Below are 17,426 nucleotides of genomic sequence, written 5' to 3' on the forward strand. Positions count from 1 at the left end.
TCCCCAGAGTGACAGAGGCCAGAGCTAGCGAGAAGTCCCGCCAAGGCAAAGCAGGAGCCAGCAGGTCACCGAAGTCAAGGGCCAAAAGCCAGAGGGGCCAAGCCAGGAATCAGGCGGAGTGAGCCAGCAGTGGCCCGAGGGAGCGTGGGGCCCTGGGCTAGCACCTGCCCAGCCCCTGCCCCGGGGCCAGCACAGGGAGGCGACAGGACAGCACTGCTGCCACATGGCCAAAGCAGCTGAGCTTGGGGCTGGAAGCCAACCTCCAGCATCTACACCATGGCCGGCACCACAGGCACCACCAGGGCCCCCAGGCCTGTGCAGCCTGCCAGCAGGGTACAAGGCAGGGCTATGGGGGAGGCGGGACAGCCCAGCCCGGGAGTCAGGACACTCTTCCTACAAGGCTGCTGGAAGACCAGATCGGGAAACAGAGGCTCCCAGAACTGGGACACGGGGCAACATCAGCAACTCAGTGTTCTCCTCCAAAGTCAAGTGACCCCAAAAAGCACCCTGATTGGGGATGTGTCCTCCAGCTCTGCACACGGCTGGAACAAGGCTGGCACCACACACACACACACACACACACGGACTAGATGGACGGCAAGATAGGACCCCTTCTGCTGCCTGCACCCCTGTCCGTGGCCACCCTTTGACAGCCCAGTGCTGAGGACACAGACCACACCCAGGCCTGCACGTACACTTACACTTCCTCAGGGGGTCACAGCCCCCACCATGCCATCTGGCAGAGACTTGGGTGTCTCAGGGGCCACCGTGGCGGGACAGGCGGAAACAGGGCGGCTGCTCGTGAGGGCGACCGCGGGAGCCGGCGTGGAGACGGGAGCGGGGCTCGGTCACAGCGTGCCAGCTCAAGATTCAGTACCGGGCTCAGTCTGAGCAGCAGCGTCATCTGCCAAAGGACCATAAGCAGGGCGCCCCGCGAGGACAGGGGCACTCAGTGAAAACACAGAACGACCAGAAACGGCTCCAATGACGATACACATCATCTTACTTGCTATTAAAGTTCTGTTAACATCCCTGATGTGCTTGTCTTTGCTAAAGAGTCGGAATTCATTAAAAGTAGCTCGAACTTTCAACTCTTACCAAATGGACTTACATTGGGCAGCAGTAATAAAAGACTTGCTACCATTACCACCAGGGCCAAGAAAATGCAAACCTGACAGTCGTTCTCAGTTCACTCACTTGCCGGACTTCAGGCACCCAAGCACCAAGAAAGGTTTCTCCTAAAAAACTCAGAGGACATTCTTGCACAGAAGTCTCCCGGGAGGGGCCCAAGAGGGCCCCGGCTTCATTCTGCAAACATGCTGTGCTCTCCATGGACCTGCCAAGGCAGGACCCGGCCCAGCCAGCCCCGTGGGGTGCTCTGGGAACCAAGCCACTCTGCAGTCTAAAAAACGAAATACACTGAACCCAAAAACGTCACTGTGCTCATGAGGGCTTACAAAAACCTGACTTCAGAAATCTGAAAACCTTACACTGTACGCATGAGCCACATGACTTCACAGCACACAGAGCACCGTGGAGACCATCTCTGTGCGAGGAGCGACAACATCACTGTCCTGCCGGGAGAACTGGGGACTCACATCCCTGGAAACCCGGGAGCAACGTGGTCCAGGACAAGTCATCACCGCTCAAGTGTATGCAATGTGATCCAAGGGACACCGGCTTCACGCGACGCGATCCAAGAGACACCGGCTTCACGAGATGCGATCCAAGGGACAGTGCCCCACACGATGTGATCCAAGGGACACCGGCCCCACGGGACACAATCCAAGGGACACCGGCTTCACACGACGCGATCCAAGGGACACCGGCCACACACGAATTCTCCCCCCGATGAGTGACACCAAGTGAGAGCCCATGACAAAAGGGGGGTTACAAGGCAGCCCCTACATAAAATACACGCTAGGCATACTGCGATGGCCACTGACGATGTGTCACAACACTAATTAATAACGTAGAGCTCTCTTAAAGCAGACAATGAGGCCATGTGTGGTGTGTGAATTACTCGACACTCACCTCCTTCAAACGTGACAATTTACACCCCCCATTCTGTGCTCACGACAGGTGTTTGATGAGGTTAGCAAAGGCACAGATGTCTCACTACACTCAAAGCACCTTCAAACACAACATCACAGTGTCACTATTACCAGACCAAATATTCGACACAACAGACACGGCTATATGCCAGAGCGTCCTGGAGAATCAGGGACCGGTCAGAAAGAAGCAGTTTTCAAATTCAGGAGTGACCAGACTCCCCTTCTGCCGGGGCGGCAGGTGAGACGGCCACTGACCTGCTCCTGCCGGCCCTGGAACAGCTCACCCCCAGCCACCCGGGTTTACTTCGGGAACATGCACTCCCTCGATACCAGGAAGGCTACAAATAAAATCTGCCACGTTAAGAGAATAAGGAGGCAAAAATGAATTCTACCAGATGATGGGGGACAGGGCCGGATAAAGCACAACACCCCGAGCAGGGCCCCGCCCCTCACACGACAAAGCGTTCGTAAGGCTTAGAGTGGCCATCCGAGGTGGGCACCGTGGGAACAGGCCTCCTGTTACGATCAGGAATGGCGCTGGGAATGACTGTACTCGGTGCTGTGGTAGGAGTCCTAGCCGGCAAAGCAAAACAAAGCATGTATCAAAATAGAAAAAAAAGAAACCGCTGTTATTCACGAGTAATAGGATCCCCTTCTCTAAATCTTCAACCACATCCACACGCGGGGCATGAGAACGGATGAAAGTGGTCGGTAACATGGGCCAGACAGAAGACTCGCGGACAAAAGTCAGCCGCCTCTACGGAGTATCACAAGAACACAAGAAAGAAGACACTATTAAAAATAAAAGATCCAGAGAACTAAAGAAATGCAAAAACAAAACGTGAATTCTCTCCAACGGATGGGCAGATTCAATGTGATTTCTGAGATTTTCATGAAACTAACGAGCTGACTGTACATTTCCATGAACACCCCAGAAACAAGAACAACCCACAGGCAGCCCAGCCTGCAGGACAGCAAGGCCACGGGACAAACAGACAGACCGGAAGAATGGAGGACAGCCCAGACGGAGCGAACTATGTGTGGAATCCTGATTTAAGGCCGAGCTGATCCAAGGAGCAGGGGGGCTACAACAGCTTATCCACGCGGGGAAGGTGCTCAGAAATCAGACCGCCACACCAACTCCATGCACACAAAGCCCATTCCAAACAGACTGTGGCCCTAAATCTAAAGGGCAGAACTTCAAACTCTGGGAGACTCAGACTTCTTTGAAATCAGGAGGTTAAAAAGAACGTCTTCAGGTGCAAAAAGCTGGGGCGCCTGGGTGGCACAGCTGGTTAAGTGTCCGACTCTCAGTTTAGGCTCAGGTCGTGACCTTGGGGTTGTGAGATCAAGCCTGTGTCAGGCTCTGCACTCAGCACAGTGGACTTTGAGTTTCTCTCCCTCTCCCTCTGCTCCTCCCCAACGCGTGTGTGCACTCTCTCTCTCTCTCTCTCCTCCCCTCATTCAAATAAATAATCCTGAGAAAACAGAAACCGCTGTAAAAAGGTGTGATCGTAACGGCAAGGATCGTGGAAGTAGCCGCGGTGGATCATGAATGTCTCCTCACCAACAGAGTGAGGAGCAAGCCGCGATCAGAAGGGAGAGGCACATAACCATCCACATCTAAAACAGAACCAGCTTCCGGAACAGACTGAGAACTCCTTCAAATCAACAGAACAGACTAGCAAACACAAGAGAAACATGGAACAAAAGCATTTCCAAGAGAAGAAACACAAACGGACAAGAAACCTAAGAAAACACAGTCGACTTTGCATGCGCTTAAGGAAGTCAAAGTTAAAAGGCCAACGGGACACCACTTCATGCTGCGAGGCAGGACTGCCGCCTCAGCCTGACATTCCCAAGTCCAGGCGAGGGACAGTGCCGGCCACTCTCCCCAGCGCCCCAGTCAGTGTCACCTGTGCGCACCTGAGCCAGCCCCCAGCGCCCCTCCCCACACACGCCCCAAAGGGGCTCTGTACGAGCACACCCCACTCACAGGAACGTGCCCAGCGACACCCTGAGAAAACGCACCCGGTGCAAATGGCCTGAATGCCCGAGCAGCGCAAGACTGGAGGGAGCCGCACACAGACCGAGCCGCGGAGAGCGACGCGGCGCCGGGACATGAACGCCAGCTCCAGGCAACAAACCGAGGGCTATGACAGAAAGAGCCAGCACGAATATATTTAGAATAATCCCATTGGAAAATGAAAACTAAAAAAGGCAAAAACATATGCACGCATATAAACACATGACAAAACTAGACAGAAAATCAAGAGACTAGCTAACCAAAATACAAGAGAATGGCCACTTGCAAATGGTCGCTTGCTGGGAGACAGGAAGGTGCATGGGGAGGGACACAGGAGGCGCGAGGGGAGGACACGGGGGCGCGTGGGGAGGGACACAGGGGCCTCACAGACACCAGCTCTCGCTCTTCCTTCCACAAACAGCAGCACCTGTAAGTCAATGCTTACTTGTCTCTTTGAATCTAAACATAAATGTCACAGAACTTCTGCTCTGATATGTTCTACCATAAAAACAGAGACAGTAAAGGAAAGATCTAGCGATCGGATCCCCAGAATACACACCAGGAGAGTTTAGTGAACTAATTCTCTGACAAGCCAGCACTTCTGGGCGCTCACAAACGCGTCCCCACCCCTGGGGAGGGAACAGCTCAATTACGGGCCCACGTGAAGAGACGGGGAGGAAGGAGCTGCAGGCAGGGAGGGCACGGGCCGTGCCTAACACCCGCAGGCCTGTCCAGCAGGACTGTCACCTCTCCTGGAGAAGGACCCCCACACGGGAGGCCTGTGTGAGTCCGCGTGGCATCACTCAGCCGCCATGCCACGCGCCAGGCACCACCACAGGGACCGCGGGAGGAAGGGGACCCCAGGCCACGTCCTCAATCTGACAAGACAGAGCCAAGTGCCCAGTCCCGGCCAGAATCCTGGCAGAGAGCTCACAGGTTCGCTGAGTCGACCCAACAGACCCGTGCCAGGCAGCCGGGATGGAAGACACCAGCGTGCAGGCTGCTGCCCCTCCAAGCGAGGTTTAATGGGAGCGAGACTCTGGGCTGCAGTGGGAAACACACGGGCGCTGCAGGGCCGGCCGTGGCGGGAACAGGTGGGGCGGGCCTGGCCGGTTCGGGCCGAGGTCTAGGGGTCGGCCACGCAGAGCTCACTGCTGAGAGTGCTCCGTGCACAAATGCCAGGAACCCACTTGGATGTGGTCCCAGATCGCGGGTGGCCAAAGCCAACTCCAGAGCCTCCAAAGCGGTCTTCCTCTGGTTACTACCGGCCCAGGAGCGGGCAGGGTGGCAGGGCCCACACGTGCCCATAGGAGAGCATAGGAAGTGCACAGCCGCGGGCAGGAGCCTGCTCTGAACGCCCCCCGTGCCCCACCGCTTTGTGCCTCCTAGAAAATGTCCATCCTTCAGGGCCACGGAAAACTCATCACCCTAATTCTAAAAACTGCACATAAATAACGTGGCTTAAAAAGCCTGCATGTTTCATTATCCTCTGCGTCTGGTGAAATGTAATGAGACATCACTTCTGCATGGCTAATTGGAAAAAGCATCTTATTTCCCTAATTTGTGAAACTGCTCTAAGAAGCAGATAACCAGAGGGCAGATAATGTAATAAGCGCGGAGGCAAAGGCACTCGGTAGATGATGAACTTCTCAGTGGAAAAGGTCCAACGGCCGTATTTGAATATGGTCCTTCTAATAAACTCACCATACCCACCACCGCAGCCATGGGGCCACTGCTCAGAATTCGTGTTCTTCAACGTAACAGATCTACTTTGTTCAACACTGGACAGAAGATTAAAAAAAAAGTCAAAAAAATAGGAGGCGAAAAAGTCCTCCAGAGGGGACTAACAGAGCGAGTCACCACAGGAACAAGAAGTCAGACACAATCCCACAGGAGCGTCATCAGAGACCGCACCTCTGAAAAGACAAACTTCCAGAAAGATCTGAAGGCCCAGAGGAAACCAGACACTCCGAGGTCATGGTGAGAGAAAGAGGAATCCTGTCAGGTGTTCCTTTGACAGGTAGCCATGAAAACTGGCTCCGTGTCACATGCTGCCTGAGGCACTGGAGGTAGATAGTCTGCTGTCCTCCTGAGACCTGTCGGACCTGGGGGAGGGGCAGTGACCTCCTGACCAAGGCTACTGGCCTCACTCGTGCTCCTGCTCTCCGGCAGGGAGCGGCCAGGCCATGGCCACGTGCCCTGCAGTCCATGCTGCTCACTTCCAGACCTTCCTAGCAGCCGTGAGGCATGTCCTGAGGCCTCCAAACTAGCTGAGCCTCTATGAAATCAGGGCCTCCAGGCTGAGCTCGCCCAGGGAACAAGCAAGCGAGAGGTCTGAAAAGCAATCAGTGAGCAAAAATGGAACAGACGCATCATGGAAGAAAACCTACACAGGGCCAATCGGCACATGTCAAGACGCTCACCGTCCTCAGCCATCAGGGAACTGCACATCGGAGCCCCGGAGGGTACCACCACACACCGCTGAGCACCAGCAAAAACTGAGACGGCTGGCGACACCGCGTGTTGACAAGGACACGGAGCAAGAACGCTCCCTGCCGGCGGGGGCGCGCACTGGGACGGCCCCCGTGGAAATGAGTGTCGGTTTCTCACGAAGCAGACCCCCCACACGGCCCCCACAGCCGCCGTCCCGCGAGGCACTCAGCTCGGGGGGACGCATCCCCTCGCGGGCGCTCTGCCAGAAGGCCGACAGCAAACCTGCGATGGCCCACGCGTGGGAAGAGCCCGAGCGGCCAGCGGGCACTGGCGAACCCGTAAGCACACTGAGGAACACGTGCAGACCATGGAGCCGGCTTGGCGGGACCATGGGACAAAGGGGACAAGTGTCTGAGCACCAAGAGAAGCCGCTCGGGGAAGGCTGCGATCTGTGGGACCCCGCCTGCAGGAAATTCTGAAAAAGCGGAACTTTAGAGACAGAAAGCGGCGGAGCACGTCACGGGGGCACCAGCGGGGACGGAGGCGGACAGCAAAGGGAGCTTCTCAGGGTGATGGGAATGTTCTAGATCACGATCCAGGTGGTGGTCATATTCCTACCTGCAGGTATCAAGACTGAACGAACGCCACACTTCAAACGGGCGAATTCTATCGTCCGGCCACTAGACCTCAGTGAAGCCACGGGAGGAAGAGGATGGGGGGAGGCGGGAAGGGGCACCAGAGCAGAACTGGGCGCCGTCTGCTGAATGAGTAAGAGAACGTGTGGACGGACGGAAGACGTGCCACAACCCTCGCGCAAGCGGTCAGAAGCCCCGGCCTCCAGGGAGGCATGCGGACCGACGACCGTCCGAGTGACATTTTCCCAGGCCTGTACAGCCAAGTTCAGCCCCGTGACTCAGTTCTGGACGCGGAATAAGAAAAGAACTGCGAGCGACTTCTACAAACGAGCTGGAAAGGGAAGGACACGTCCTTCTCTGCGCGTCTTCTCCTTCCTGCTCCGAGACAAATGTGATGCAGACAGCTAGACGGAGCGCCGGCTGGGGCCGCAAGGGGGAAGCCGAGGCCAGAGGAGCAGCTGCCTCACCGCCCGCAAGCTCGGGCCTGAGACAAAACACCCTTCTGTGCAGTCGGCCACGGGCTGTCTGTAGCAGAAACCCCTGGGCCGAGCCTCTGCAATGCCAGACACTGGAACCCGGTTTCCTACTGCCCATCCCAAGACCACAGCTTTCCCGAAGCCCCTGCTTATCGCATCACTCCCCGCACGCCCGGGCAGGGTCTGCAGCTCCGGGGGATGCGCACAAGCACCAAGTGAGAAAGCATCCGTAGCAGAGAGAGACCAGCTGCTGGCAAGGAGGCACCTCAGAGCAACGGGACCAGGGTCCCAGGACGTCACAGACAAGCAGACGCATCAACACCAGCCACGGGGACTGCACCCCAGCTCCGGAACCCAGAGCCCGTGAGCTCTGCTCTACACGGAAGGTGTCGAGTGTCGGGAAAAATAGAAAAATGAAATCAACCGAAGGTCTATAGCCGACTCTATGTTCCATTAAAAAAAATGAGTGAAAGAGAGGTAACTGTATGCTATCTCCCGTGTTCCGGATACAGTAGGTACAACTGCTAAAACAGACAATCAAAAAGAATTGTCTCAAAATGACTACTTCTGTGGAAGACTAATTTTCTCCCTTTGTGTCCTATAATCTAGGAGTACTTTTGCTTTCATAACCCAGGATTTGTGTTCAACAAACTTAACGAACAGACAACAACAGATAGCAAAGTTTAAAAGTACATTTATGGGAGCAATTAAGAGGCAAAGCAAATATTTCAAATGTAAAAACAATTCCATTTTAAAGAGATACTGTTTATAATAGAAACAAAAAATACGATAATTAAGAATGACTCTAATAAAACATACTCAAAACCTTTCCCAGAGCACATGCTACACCTACAGCGGAACAGCCCGGAACGTGGAGAATCCACAGGCTCGTGAGAACAAGACTGTATTCCACGGAGAGGTCCGGCCCCCTCCGGCCCCCAGACTCTGCGCAGCACCCGCCGCACGACCAGCAGACAGTAAACAGCAACGGAGCACACGGACGCTGGGGCCAGGTGACCGCAAGGCTCAGGTGGGCGCATGCGGGCCGAAGACCGCGCGGGGAAGCGGGAGCTGGGGCTCCACCCGCGCACAGGGACCTGCCTCATGCCGCCCAGCTCACTGGAGACCGTGGTGTTGAGGGAAAGCGCCTTGAGTTCTGGACAAAACGGAGCCCATGGAAACACGTGTGCGAGTGTGAGAAGGACGAGCCCCAGACGGGAGGCCGCAAACACGTGCAGACCAGGTGGAGGCCATGCACAAGGCCAGGCCTGACAGGTCACGCTATGGGCAAGGTCGCTGGACTCCTGCCTCGCGTGGTGCACCGCTGGGAATGACAGACGCATGGACCGTGCAGGTGTGGAGAGGAAATGTTGAAACTTTCAGGTGAGAGCGTGCGAAAGGTGCTGCGTGAAGTACATGCAGATTTCTTAAGAAAAGCACACAAGGGGCACCTGGGGGGCTCGGTCGTTAAGCGTCTGCCTTCGGCTCAGGTCATGATCCCAAGGTCCTGGGATCGAGCCCCACATCAGGCTCCCTGCTGGGCGAGAAGCCCGCTGCCCCTCCCCCACTCCGCCTACTTGTCTCCCTCTCTCGCTGTGTCTCCCTCTGTCAGATAAATAAATAAATAAAATCTTTTAAAAAAAGAAAGAAAGAAAGAAAAGAAAAAAGAAAAGCACAGGAGCGCTAACCATAAAAAAGACACGAAGAAGTCTGACCACACCGAAACGAGGAACTTCCGGTCACCAACAGCCACCAAGAAGGAAGTGAGAAGTGGCCCCACCATGGAAGAGGATGCGTGTGATACACAAACTGAGAAAGATTTAGAATCCGTAACATATAAAGATCAGCAGCCAATAAAAAGATCAAGACGGGTGCCTGGGTGGCTCAGGGAGTGAAGCCTCTGCCTTCGGCTCAGGTCATGGTCTCAGGGTCCTGGGATCGAGCCCCACATCGGGCTCTCTGCTCAGCGGGGAGCCTGCTTCCCTTCCTCTCTCTGCCTGCCTCTCTGCCTGCTTGTGATCTGTCAAATAAATAAATAAAATGTTTCTTTTAAAAATTAGATTAACAACCCAAAAGAAAAATGGGCAGAAGACAGAATCAAGCATGTTGCAGAGGAGGGAACAGAGAAGCCCATAAATACAGGAAGAGGTGCTTATGCCGTGAGGCACAAGAGACACGGAGATGGAGGCCACGACAAGAATGCGCGCTTCAGGGACACGAGGCGGGCAGTCCCCGCAGGGTTGCGGACTGCAGACCTCACACTCCGCGGGTGAGCACGTGAGCAACACAGCCCACCATGGGGCACGCTGACACCGGCCTGCGGGTTCCACAGGCTCACACCCCAGCACACAACTGGTCCCTATCTTCGGCAACGCCCCAGAGAAACTCCTGCCTGTGGGCACCCGTGAGAACATGCTAGAAGGCCCTGATCCCAGGAGATCCCTGACACCCAAACGTCCGGCAGCAGGAGAAGGGCCGCAGAAAGGGTGCGATATTTAAATGACGGTTCTACAACCGGCCACCAGATCGGCGGAGTCTGAGAAAACAAAGCGGAGGGAAACACAAGCTGCCGAGGGACAAGGCTACCAGAGGAAGGAGGCGGCCCCCGCTACTGTCTAGACTCGGACTGGCCACAACAGCACAGGACGCACGCTGAGCTCGTGCACAATCACAGAGTCAGGAGGCTGGTCACGTCCTACGGGCCTTTCGAGAGCGGGGTGAGAATTGGGAGCAGCTCTAAAAGCTCCCACATGACGGGTCCAACGTGAGTGGGGTTCTCAGCCCTCAGTGGGAGTGAACACGAGCACACTCTCTACCTGCACACGCCCGTGTCCTTTACACGCATCAATATTACACGCAAAATATTTGAAGAACAACCAGCAATTCCTATGACTATGTTCCCACAGGCTACCCCCAAACCCACAGCAGGCATGCACCCCAACTGCACCAACCGCCTCCCGAGTTCCGGGGGAGCCCACCACCCCAACAGAGGGACACGCCCAGATGCCGGCTCTTACCTCCGTCACTTTGGGTTGAAGAATCAGTGCTTCCGGACTCATGCGAGGGATGTCGATGTGGATCTGCAGATGCAGGAGGAAGATGCATCATTTTACAAGACAACAAACGTCCTTGCAAGCACGCGTCAGAGCAGCAGTTAAAGCAACAGCAATGCCTTTACTCCAGACTCTGGGCCGCTCCAACCCTGAGAACACAAGCTCAACTGCAGACGTGGTGGCAGCTTTGACCTGAATGGAGCTCCCCCAGTCCCAGCTGAAGGCTCGCCTGACGCTTCCCAACCGAACAGCGGCCTCGCGGTTAGCAAGAGAGCGGCCCTTAGCTCTTTAGCAACATGATCCATAGCAATTAGTAAACATTGATTTCCAGCCTCTGACACGGGGAGCAATTCAGGTGCATCGAGGGCGTCCAAGTTCTCCGCGGTGACAGCTGCGTCTTGGCACCCAGGCCGCATGCTTCTCCCCTTCGTCGAGTCCCTGGGGATCCAGGGCACTCCCCAGAGGAAGCACCTGAAACGCTAGTGTCGGCGAAGCCCGGCCTGCCCTGCCCTGCGCTACCGCGAAGAGCCCCCGCTGCCCAGCAAGCACCTGCACGTGCCAGCAGCGACCCAGTAAGATCGTCCAGGGCTTGAGTGGGCACCACGGGCTGCCTCCCGACATCCCACAGGAGTATCTACCCCTGGCCGACACGGCCACCACCCCCATCGCCCAGAGAAAGGTCCAAAGAGGCTGAAGGAGGCCGCGCACATTTTAATGCCCAGAGGAAGTCTGCAAGGCCGGTCTGTCCCCGTCTCCACATGAGGACCCCGCCACCCACGGGACCAGGACAGCGTCCTCACTCAGCCTTCCTAGCACGACAGCCCCGGCCATGTCACTGAGGCCCTGGGGCTTGGCGTCCTCGTCTAGAAGGTGCCGCCCTAACCCAGAGGCTGACCCGTGTAGAGCACACAAGGTGACGGGAGCCAACGGAGCCCCGTCCACTGCGCCATGCTGCGGCGTGGGGATTGCTTCCCCACTAACGGGCTCCGGCCTGGGGCTCTTCCCTCGAGCAGCCCCCAACCAGGGGAAAGAACCGGGAGGGAGCCGGAGGCCAGTGGACTCGCTATTTGGGCTGCATGGCCCACGGGCAGCAACAAAGGGTGGTGGGAAGGAGAGAGAGGCAAGGAGCCGGACGAGAGCAACCTGGGAACCCATCGGCCTCAAGCGCTCCGGGCAACACGGGGCCGATCCAAGGAAGCAGAGACGTACGTGTGACCTGCTGTGCGAAGGAGGCCTACAGCCAGCAGCGCCGAGAGGGGCGGGGTCCCATCTAGACGAGGGGCTGGAGCACGCCGGCCAGATCTCACCCCCTGTGCCAGGGTGTCCTCGAGAGCCACCGTCGGAACACTGCCCCCACGACATCACACTCAGGCCCACGTCTGTCCCCTCGTACAGATGAGCAGCCTGTCACGTCTGCCGAGGAGCGAGGACAGCAGGCCCCACAACTACCCCCGTCTGTGCCAGCAGGAGGGGACGCCCAACCTCCTAGGTGGCGCTGCATGAGGCTGGGCACAGGGGGCTCTGTGGGCCCCTCGAGGCCACCCGCTCCGGGGGTATAGGACTGAGGTGTAGGGAGGCCCCGGCGCTCCGCAGAACTCCGAGAGCAGGGAGGGCACAGCGGATGAGCCTTGACCCTGATCAGCTCTGCGTGCTCTGGGCAGGACTTCTTCCGCCTGACACCTGAGCCCCTGAACAGAGGACACAGAGGGACGTGAAAGGAAGCCACAACCCTGTAGTCGCGCCGCGTCCTGGCCGTGCGAGGGCGAGGCAACCCTGAGGAGTGGGTGGCAGGGAGACAGCAGGTGCCCAAGCCCCAGACCAGACCAGGCTCTGCCAGGAAGGAACGGCGCGTCTCAGACAGAAGCAGCAAAGACAGCGCCCACCGGGTCCAGCTGCGGCAGGCGGGGCTGAAAAGCCGGCGGGCCAACCAGACCGCCACGGGCTCCGTTGTTCTCAGTTATGTTAATGGGGAAACATTTGGGGAATTCGCTATAATATGGAAGCTTTTTATTAGCTATCAGAGTAACTGAATAAAGATGCATGTAACCCGTTTTTAATTAACTTCCCCTTATGAAATTCATAATAGAATACAGCTTGGTAAATCTTATAGATAGATGCTGGCGTCGTCCTTCGGAAGTCTTTTTCTTGAATGAAAATTCATGAGAAACGCATTCAAAACAATAGCAAATTGGTCCGTTCCCTAAAATCACTGAAGTGGAGAAAGATAAGCCAGGAAACCCAGTCTTTCCCTCACCAAATCCAAATGCAAAATCTCTCCAATCAGTTGCTCGTGCCCTGGGAGCCACTCAGGAGAGGCTGGGGCTGAGCCAGAGGGGCAGAGGGGCCCGAGGCAGAGGGCACCGCCCCGGGGGGCTGGGGGGCAACAGAAGTGGGCTCCTGCCTGCCCTCTCCCTGGTCCTCGCGTACGCACGACGTCCTCCTCCCAAGCTCCACCGTACCCGTCCGTGAGGAAGACATTCCCCCAGAACCCGCACAACCGGAAGCAGCTCTGGTGATCAGTCAGAGGGAAGGCCTGGCTTCAGACCTTCTGAAAGATCGACACCAAAATGAAAAGGAGATGCGGTGAGCCCACATCTGAGGCAGAAAAATTTGGCAAGGCTCCCTCACCTAGAAGTAGGATTTCCACAAGGAAATATTGGGTACTGACACGGCTCAGGAAAGTCAGACGTTGATCTCTGAAAACGGAGGCAGGGCTACCAGTGAGTAGAACTACCTTTCTGGGGGCACCTGGGTGGCTCAGTCAGTTAAGCATCTGCCTTTGGCTCAAGTCACGTTCCCAGGGTCCTGGGATTGAGCCCCACGCTGGGCTCCCTGCTCAGTGGACAGCCTGCTTCTCCATCTCCCCCTGCCCCTTCCCGCTATTTATACACACTCTCTTTGTCAAATGAATAAATAAAATCTTTTTTAAAAAAAAAAAACCTACTTTTTGTTTAAATGCGGCACAAAAATAAATAAGAGAATGAATGAATGCAACACAAACCATTCTGAATTCTCACACATTACAAGGAGAGAGAATGCCAAAGCCCTCAAAGAGCTATTCTAATAGCAAATTCTGAATGTATTGTGAACTGTAAATCAATTTTAAGTACTTTTCCCATTATACACACCGTCTGTCAATGGACTGTTCAAGAAGCCATAATTATACCCATTTTGCATTAAACTAAACAGCAGAAACTATTAAGTGGCCACAGTGTTGCTATGGACTGAACCGTGTGCCCTCGAATCCAGCTGACAAGCACAGCTCTCCCCCGTCTAAGCCCATCCCTCAGTGCCTCAGAGGTCCAGAGCCCACGAAGCCCACAGAGACTGCTCTGATCGACCCGAGCTTTCAGGCCGGACAGCAGCTCACGGAGCCAAGAGGGGCCCCCGCTCCCGAGCCAGGTCTCTGGGTCCTGGCGAGGGATGTCAGAGGCATGTTTTAAAACTCCAATTAAAAACCCCCTTTCCCCTTTTGTAAAAGGAGCCAGAGATAAGCATACCACTATTATGGTTATAGTAATACCACTATTAGAAGCACACCATTACTTATCTCAAGTTTAACCATGAGAAAACACTAACCGGTGACCCGAGTAGGGCCATGCTAGAGAGAACACACCCTCCTACTGATCATCCCCAAATCAAAGTTCTTCACATAACATGAGACACAGGAGAGGAGCCCACCTGCCTGTAGGTGTCCTGGTGAACGTCATCGTTCCGAGAGTCGTAATAGTGCTCAATAAAAGCAAAATATTCTTTCTGTTTTCTCTGGAGAGTGGCTGGTCTTCGGTCCACATTGGCAGGAAGGTAACCCTGGGTGAGAAAAGGAACAAAAACAAAAAGTTTGCCTGGTTAGTGCCGGACTTGCCGTTCCGACGTGGCGCTCTGAAACCGGACACGGGGGAGCAGGCGCGAGTTGTGAGAACGGAAGCAGATGTCAAACACATCAGCGAACTGGCCTCCAAGGCTAGGACGCGCGCAGCCTGTGCCGGGCCAGCCACACCGGACTCGGCCATGGCGCGGGCACCAGAGCGGAGCCCCCAGGCAGGCTGAGCCTTCCTGCTCCTCTGAAGCAGGTCTGACACGAGCCCCTGGCTCCAGATGCCTCGTGTGCCCCAAAGGATTCCGAGATCTGCACGGTCTGATGCCAAGAGAACACAGGTGTGCGTGTGCCTGCTCACACATACACACAGCAGAGGCCTATGTGCATACGTGTGGATGTACTACACACACACACACAGGCTGTCAGCTACCCTACACCAGTGTTCTCCTCTCTGCAAAGACCACTGGGCGCCCAGCAGCCACAGCCCCAGCCCCAGTCCAGGAAGTGAACTCAAATCCGGACAGGCCAGGTGGCTCCGGGGTGACATGAAGGGCCCAGACTCTGGGCCACACGCCCTGGTGTTTTATATGCTTTTTATTTCTTTGTTTCTCCCTCTTAAATCAACATTATTGAGATAGCACATATAAAATGTGCCCCTTTTAAGTAAATAGCTCCGTGACCCCGGACGAGGGCACAGAGTTGTGCACCTACTAGCCCAGTGAAACGACAGGGAATCTCTGTGACACCAAACCCTCGCTGTGCCCACAGCCATCCACCCCCACACTCGCGAGCAGAGAGCCCAGGGAGCACTGAGGCCTGGGCTAGAACGTCACGAACACAGAATCATCTGGGGGGCTCTGTCTCCACTCAGCCTATGGTCTGAGTTCATCCGAACAGAAGTGCGAGCCGGCAGCGACCCCTTTGGCTTACGGAGCAGTATTCCACGGGACGGATGGGCACCCTGCCGGGAAGCCTCCTGGGTGCTGAACGTCTGGGCTGGTGCTAGTTTGGGGCTATTGTGAATAAGGCTTGTTATAAATATTCTCGTCTGAGGTCTTCATGGCTATGCAGTTGGATTTCTCGTGGTTCCACGGCTAGGAGTGCACTGTCGGGCTCACGTGCAGGTGCGTCTCACTTCCTAGGAAGCTGCCAGACCTTCCGCAGGGCGACCGTACGCTCTCCCGTTCCAGCTAACCGTGGATGCGAGCCTCCAGTGCTCCACGCCCTCCCTGACACGGACTAGTGTCCTTCCTTAAATACCAGCCATTCTGGGGGTGCGCAACTGGCTCAGTCAGCGGGGCACGGGACTCTAGGCCTCAGGGTTGTGAGCTCAAGCTCCAAGTTGGGTACAGTGATTACTTTAAAAACTAAAATAAAGGGACGCCTGGGTGGCTCCATTGGTTAAGCGGCTGCCTTCGGCTCAGGTCATGATCCCAGTGTCCTGAGATCCAGTCCCGCATCGGGCTCCCTGCTCGGCAGGGAGCCTGCTTCTCCCTCTGCCTCTGCCTGCCTCTCTGTCTGCCTCTGCTTGTTCTCTCTCTCTCTCTGCCAAATAAAATCTTTTTAAAAAATAATAAAATAAAATAAAATCTTTGACAAATACCATATGATTTCAGTCATATGGAGAACTTAGGAAATAGAAGGACACGAGAAGGCGGGAGAAAAAAGAGGAAAGCAAACCATAAGTGACGCTCAACAGGGGCGCCCGGGCGGCTCAGTCGCTTCAGCCAGGTCACGATCCCAGGGCCCTGGGCTTGAGCACCGCGTCGGGCTCCCTGCTCCACGGGGAGCCTGCTTCCTCCTCTCCCGCTTGCCCTGCTTATGTCCCCCCCCACTGTGCCTTACTCTGTCAAATAAATACATACAACTTTAAAAAGAAAAAAAACTCCTAAAAGAAAAGATCTTTTTAAAAAAGAACCTTTTAAAAAAACAGTATCAGCCGTTCTACTGAGTGGCTCTGACGGCATGTCCCTGCTTGGGAACGATGAGCGCCCCCACCCACCCCTACACACACACACGCGCGCGCGCGCACCCGTCTGCCCCACTTCTCTTCTTCAGTGAAGTGTCTGTTCAAATCTTCTGCCCATTTTCTAAATCAGGTTGTTTGTCCTTCTAGTACGTTTTATGGCTCCATCTTCTAGACACAAGTTTTGTGCCTAGACACAGGAAATACACATGATGAGGACACTGTCCTAATCTGTGGCCTTTTTGTCTCAAACAGCAGGAGCTTGAATTTCCATGATGTCCAACTTGTAAAGTTCTTCTCTTCTAGTTAGTGCTTCTTCTGTTCCGTGTCAGAAAGGTTCCCTCCTTGTTTCTTCCCCAGATGTTTTCCAGCTTGACCGGGGCACGTCCTGCTCATCCCTCGAGCATCTCCTCGATGGGATTTCTTCCGGAAGCTTGACCGGACACGCAAGGCGGGTCGGTCACCCCGAGCTCCAGCAGCACCCGGCGAGAGACCCCCTCCGAGCCAGCCCCTCGCTGCGCCCACCACGTGACGTCACATTTTTATTAAGCGAGTCCATGGATGAGCAATAAGGGAACAGATGAAGAAATAGATCCTATATGGTACTTTCTGGCTTTTAAAATGCTCCCACATCCAGGGCGCCTGGGGGGCTCAGTCAGCTGAGACTCTGACTCTTGATTTCAGCTCAGGGCAAGATCTCAGGGTCCTGGGATCGAGTCCACGTCGGGCTCTGCACTCAGCAGGGAGTCTGCTTGAGTTCTCTCTCCTTCTCTCGGCCCCTCCCACTCAAGTCCACATGCTCTCTCTCTAATAAGTCAATAGATCTTTTAATAATAATACTAATAGGGGCGCCTGGGTGGCTCAGTGGTTTAAACCCTCTGCCTTCGGCTCAGGCCATGATCTCAGGGTCCTGGGATCGAGCCCCGCATCAGGCTCTCTGCTCGGCAGCAAGCCTGCTTCCTC

General features: G+C 55.4%; 1 protein-coding gene across 1 annotated transcript in view; it reads right to left on the reverse strand.

Moving 5' to 3' along the window:
• Positions 1–17,426, reverse strand: part of LOC132020224 (TBC1 domain family member 22A-like) — a 221,423-nt gene that overhangs the window by 112,349 nt on the left and 91,648 nt on the right. The window contains exons 6-7 of the mRNA XM_059404436.1: positions 14,359–14,487; positions 10,642–10,704 (exon numbers count right to left, since the gene is read on the reverse strand). Coding sequence (XP_059260419.1) covers positions 10,642–10,704; positions 14,359–14,487 — 192 coding nt within the window. The remainder of the gene's footprint in view (positions 1–10,641; positions 10,705–14,358; positions 14,488–17,426) is intronic.

This window comes from Mustela nigripes, chromosome 6 (assembly GCF_022355385.1).
Source record: "Mustela nigripes isolate SB6536 chromosome 6, MUSNIG.SB6536, whole genome shotgun sequence".
Classification (NCBI taxonomy): domain Eukaryota; kingdom Metazoa; phylum Chordata; class Mammalia; order Carnivora; family Mustelidae; genus Mustela; species Mustela nigripes.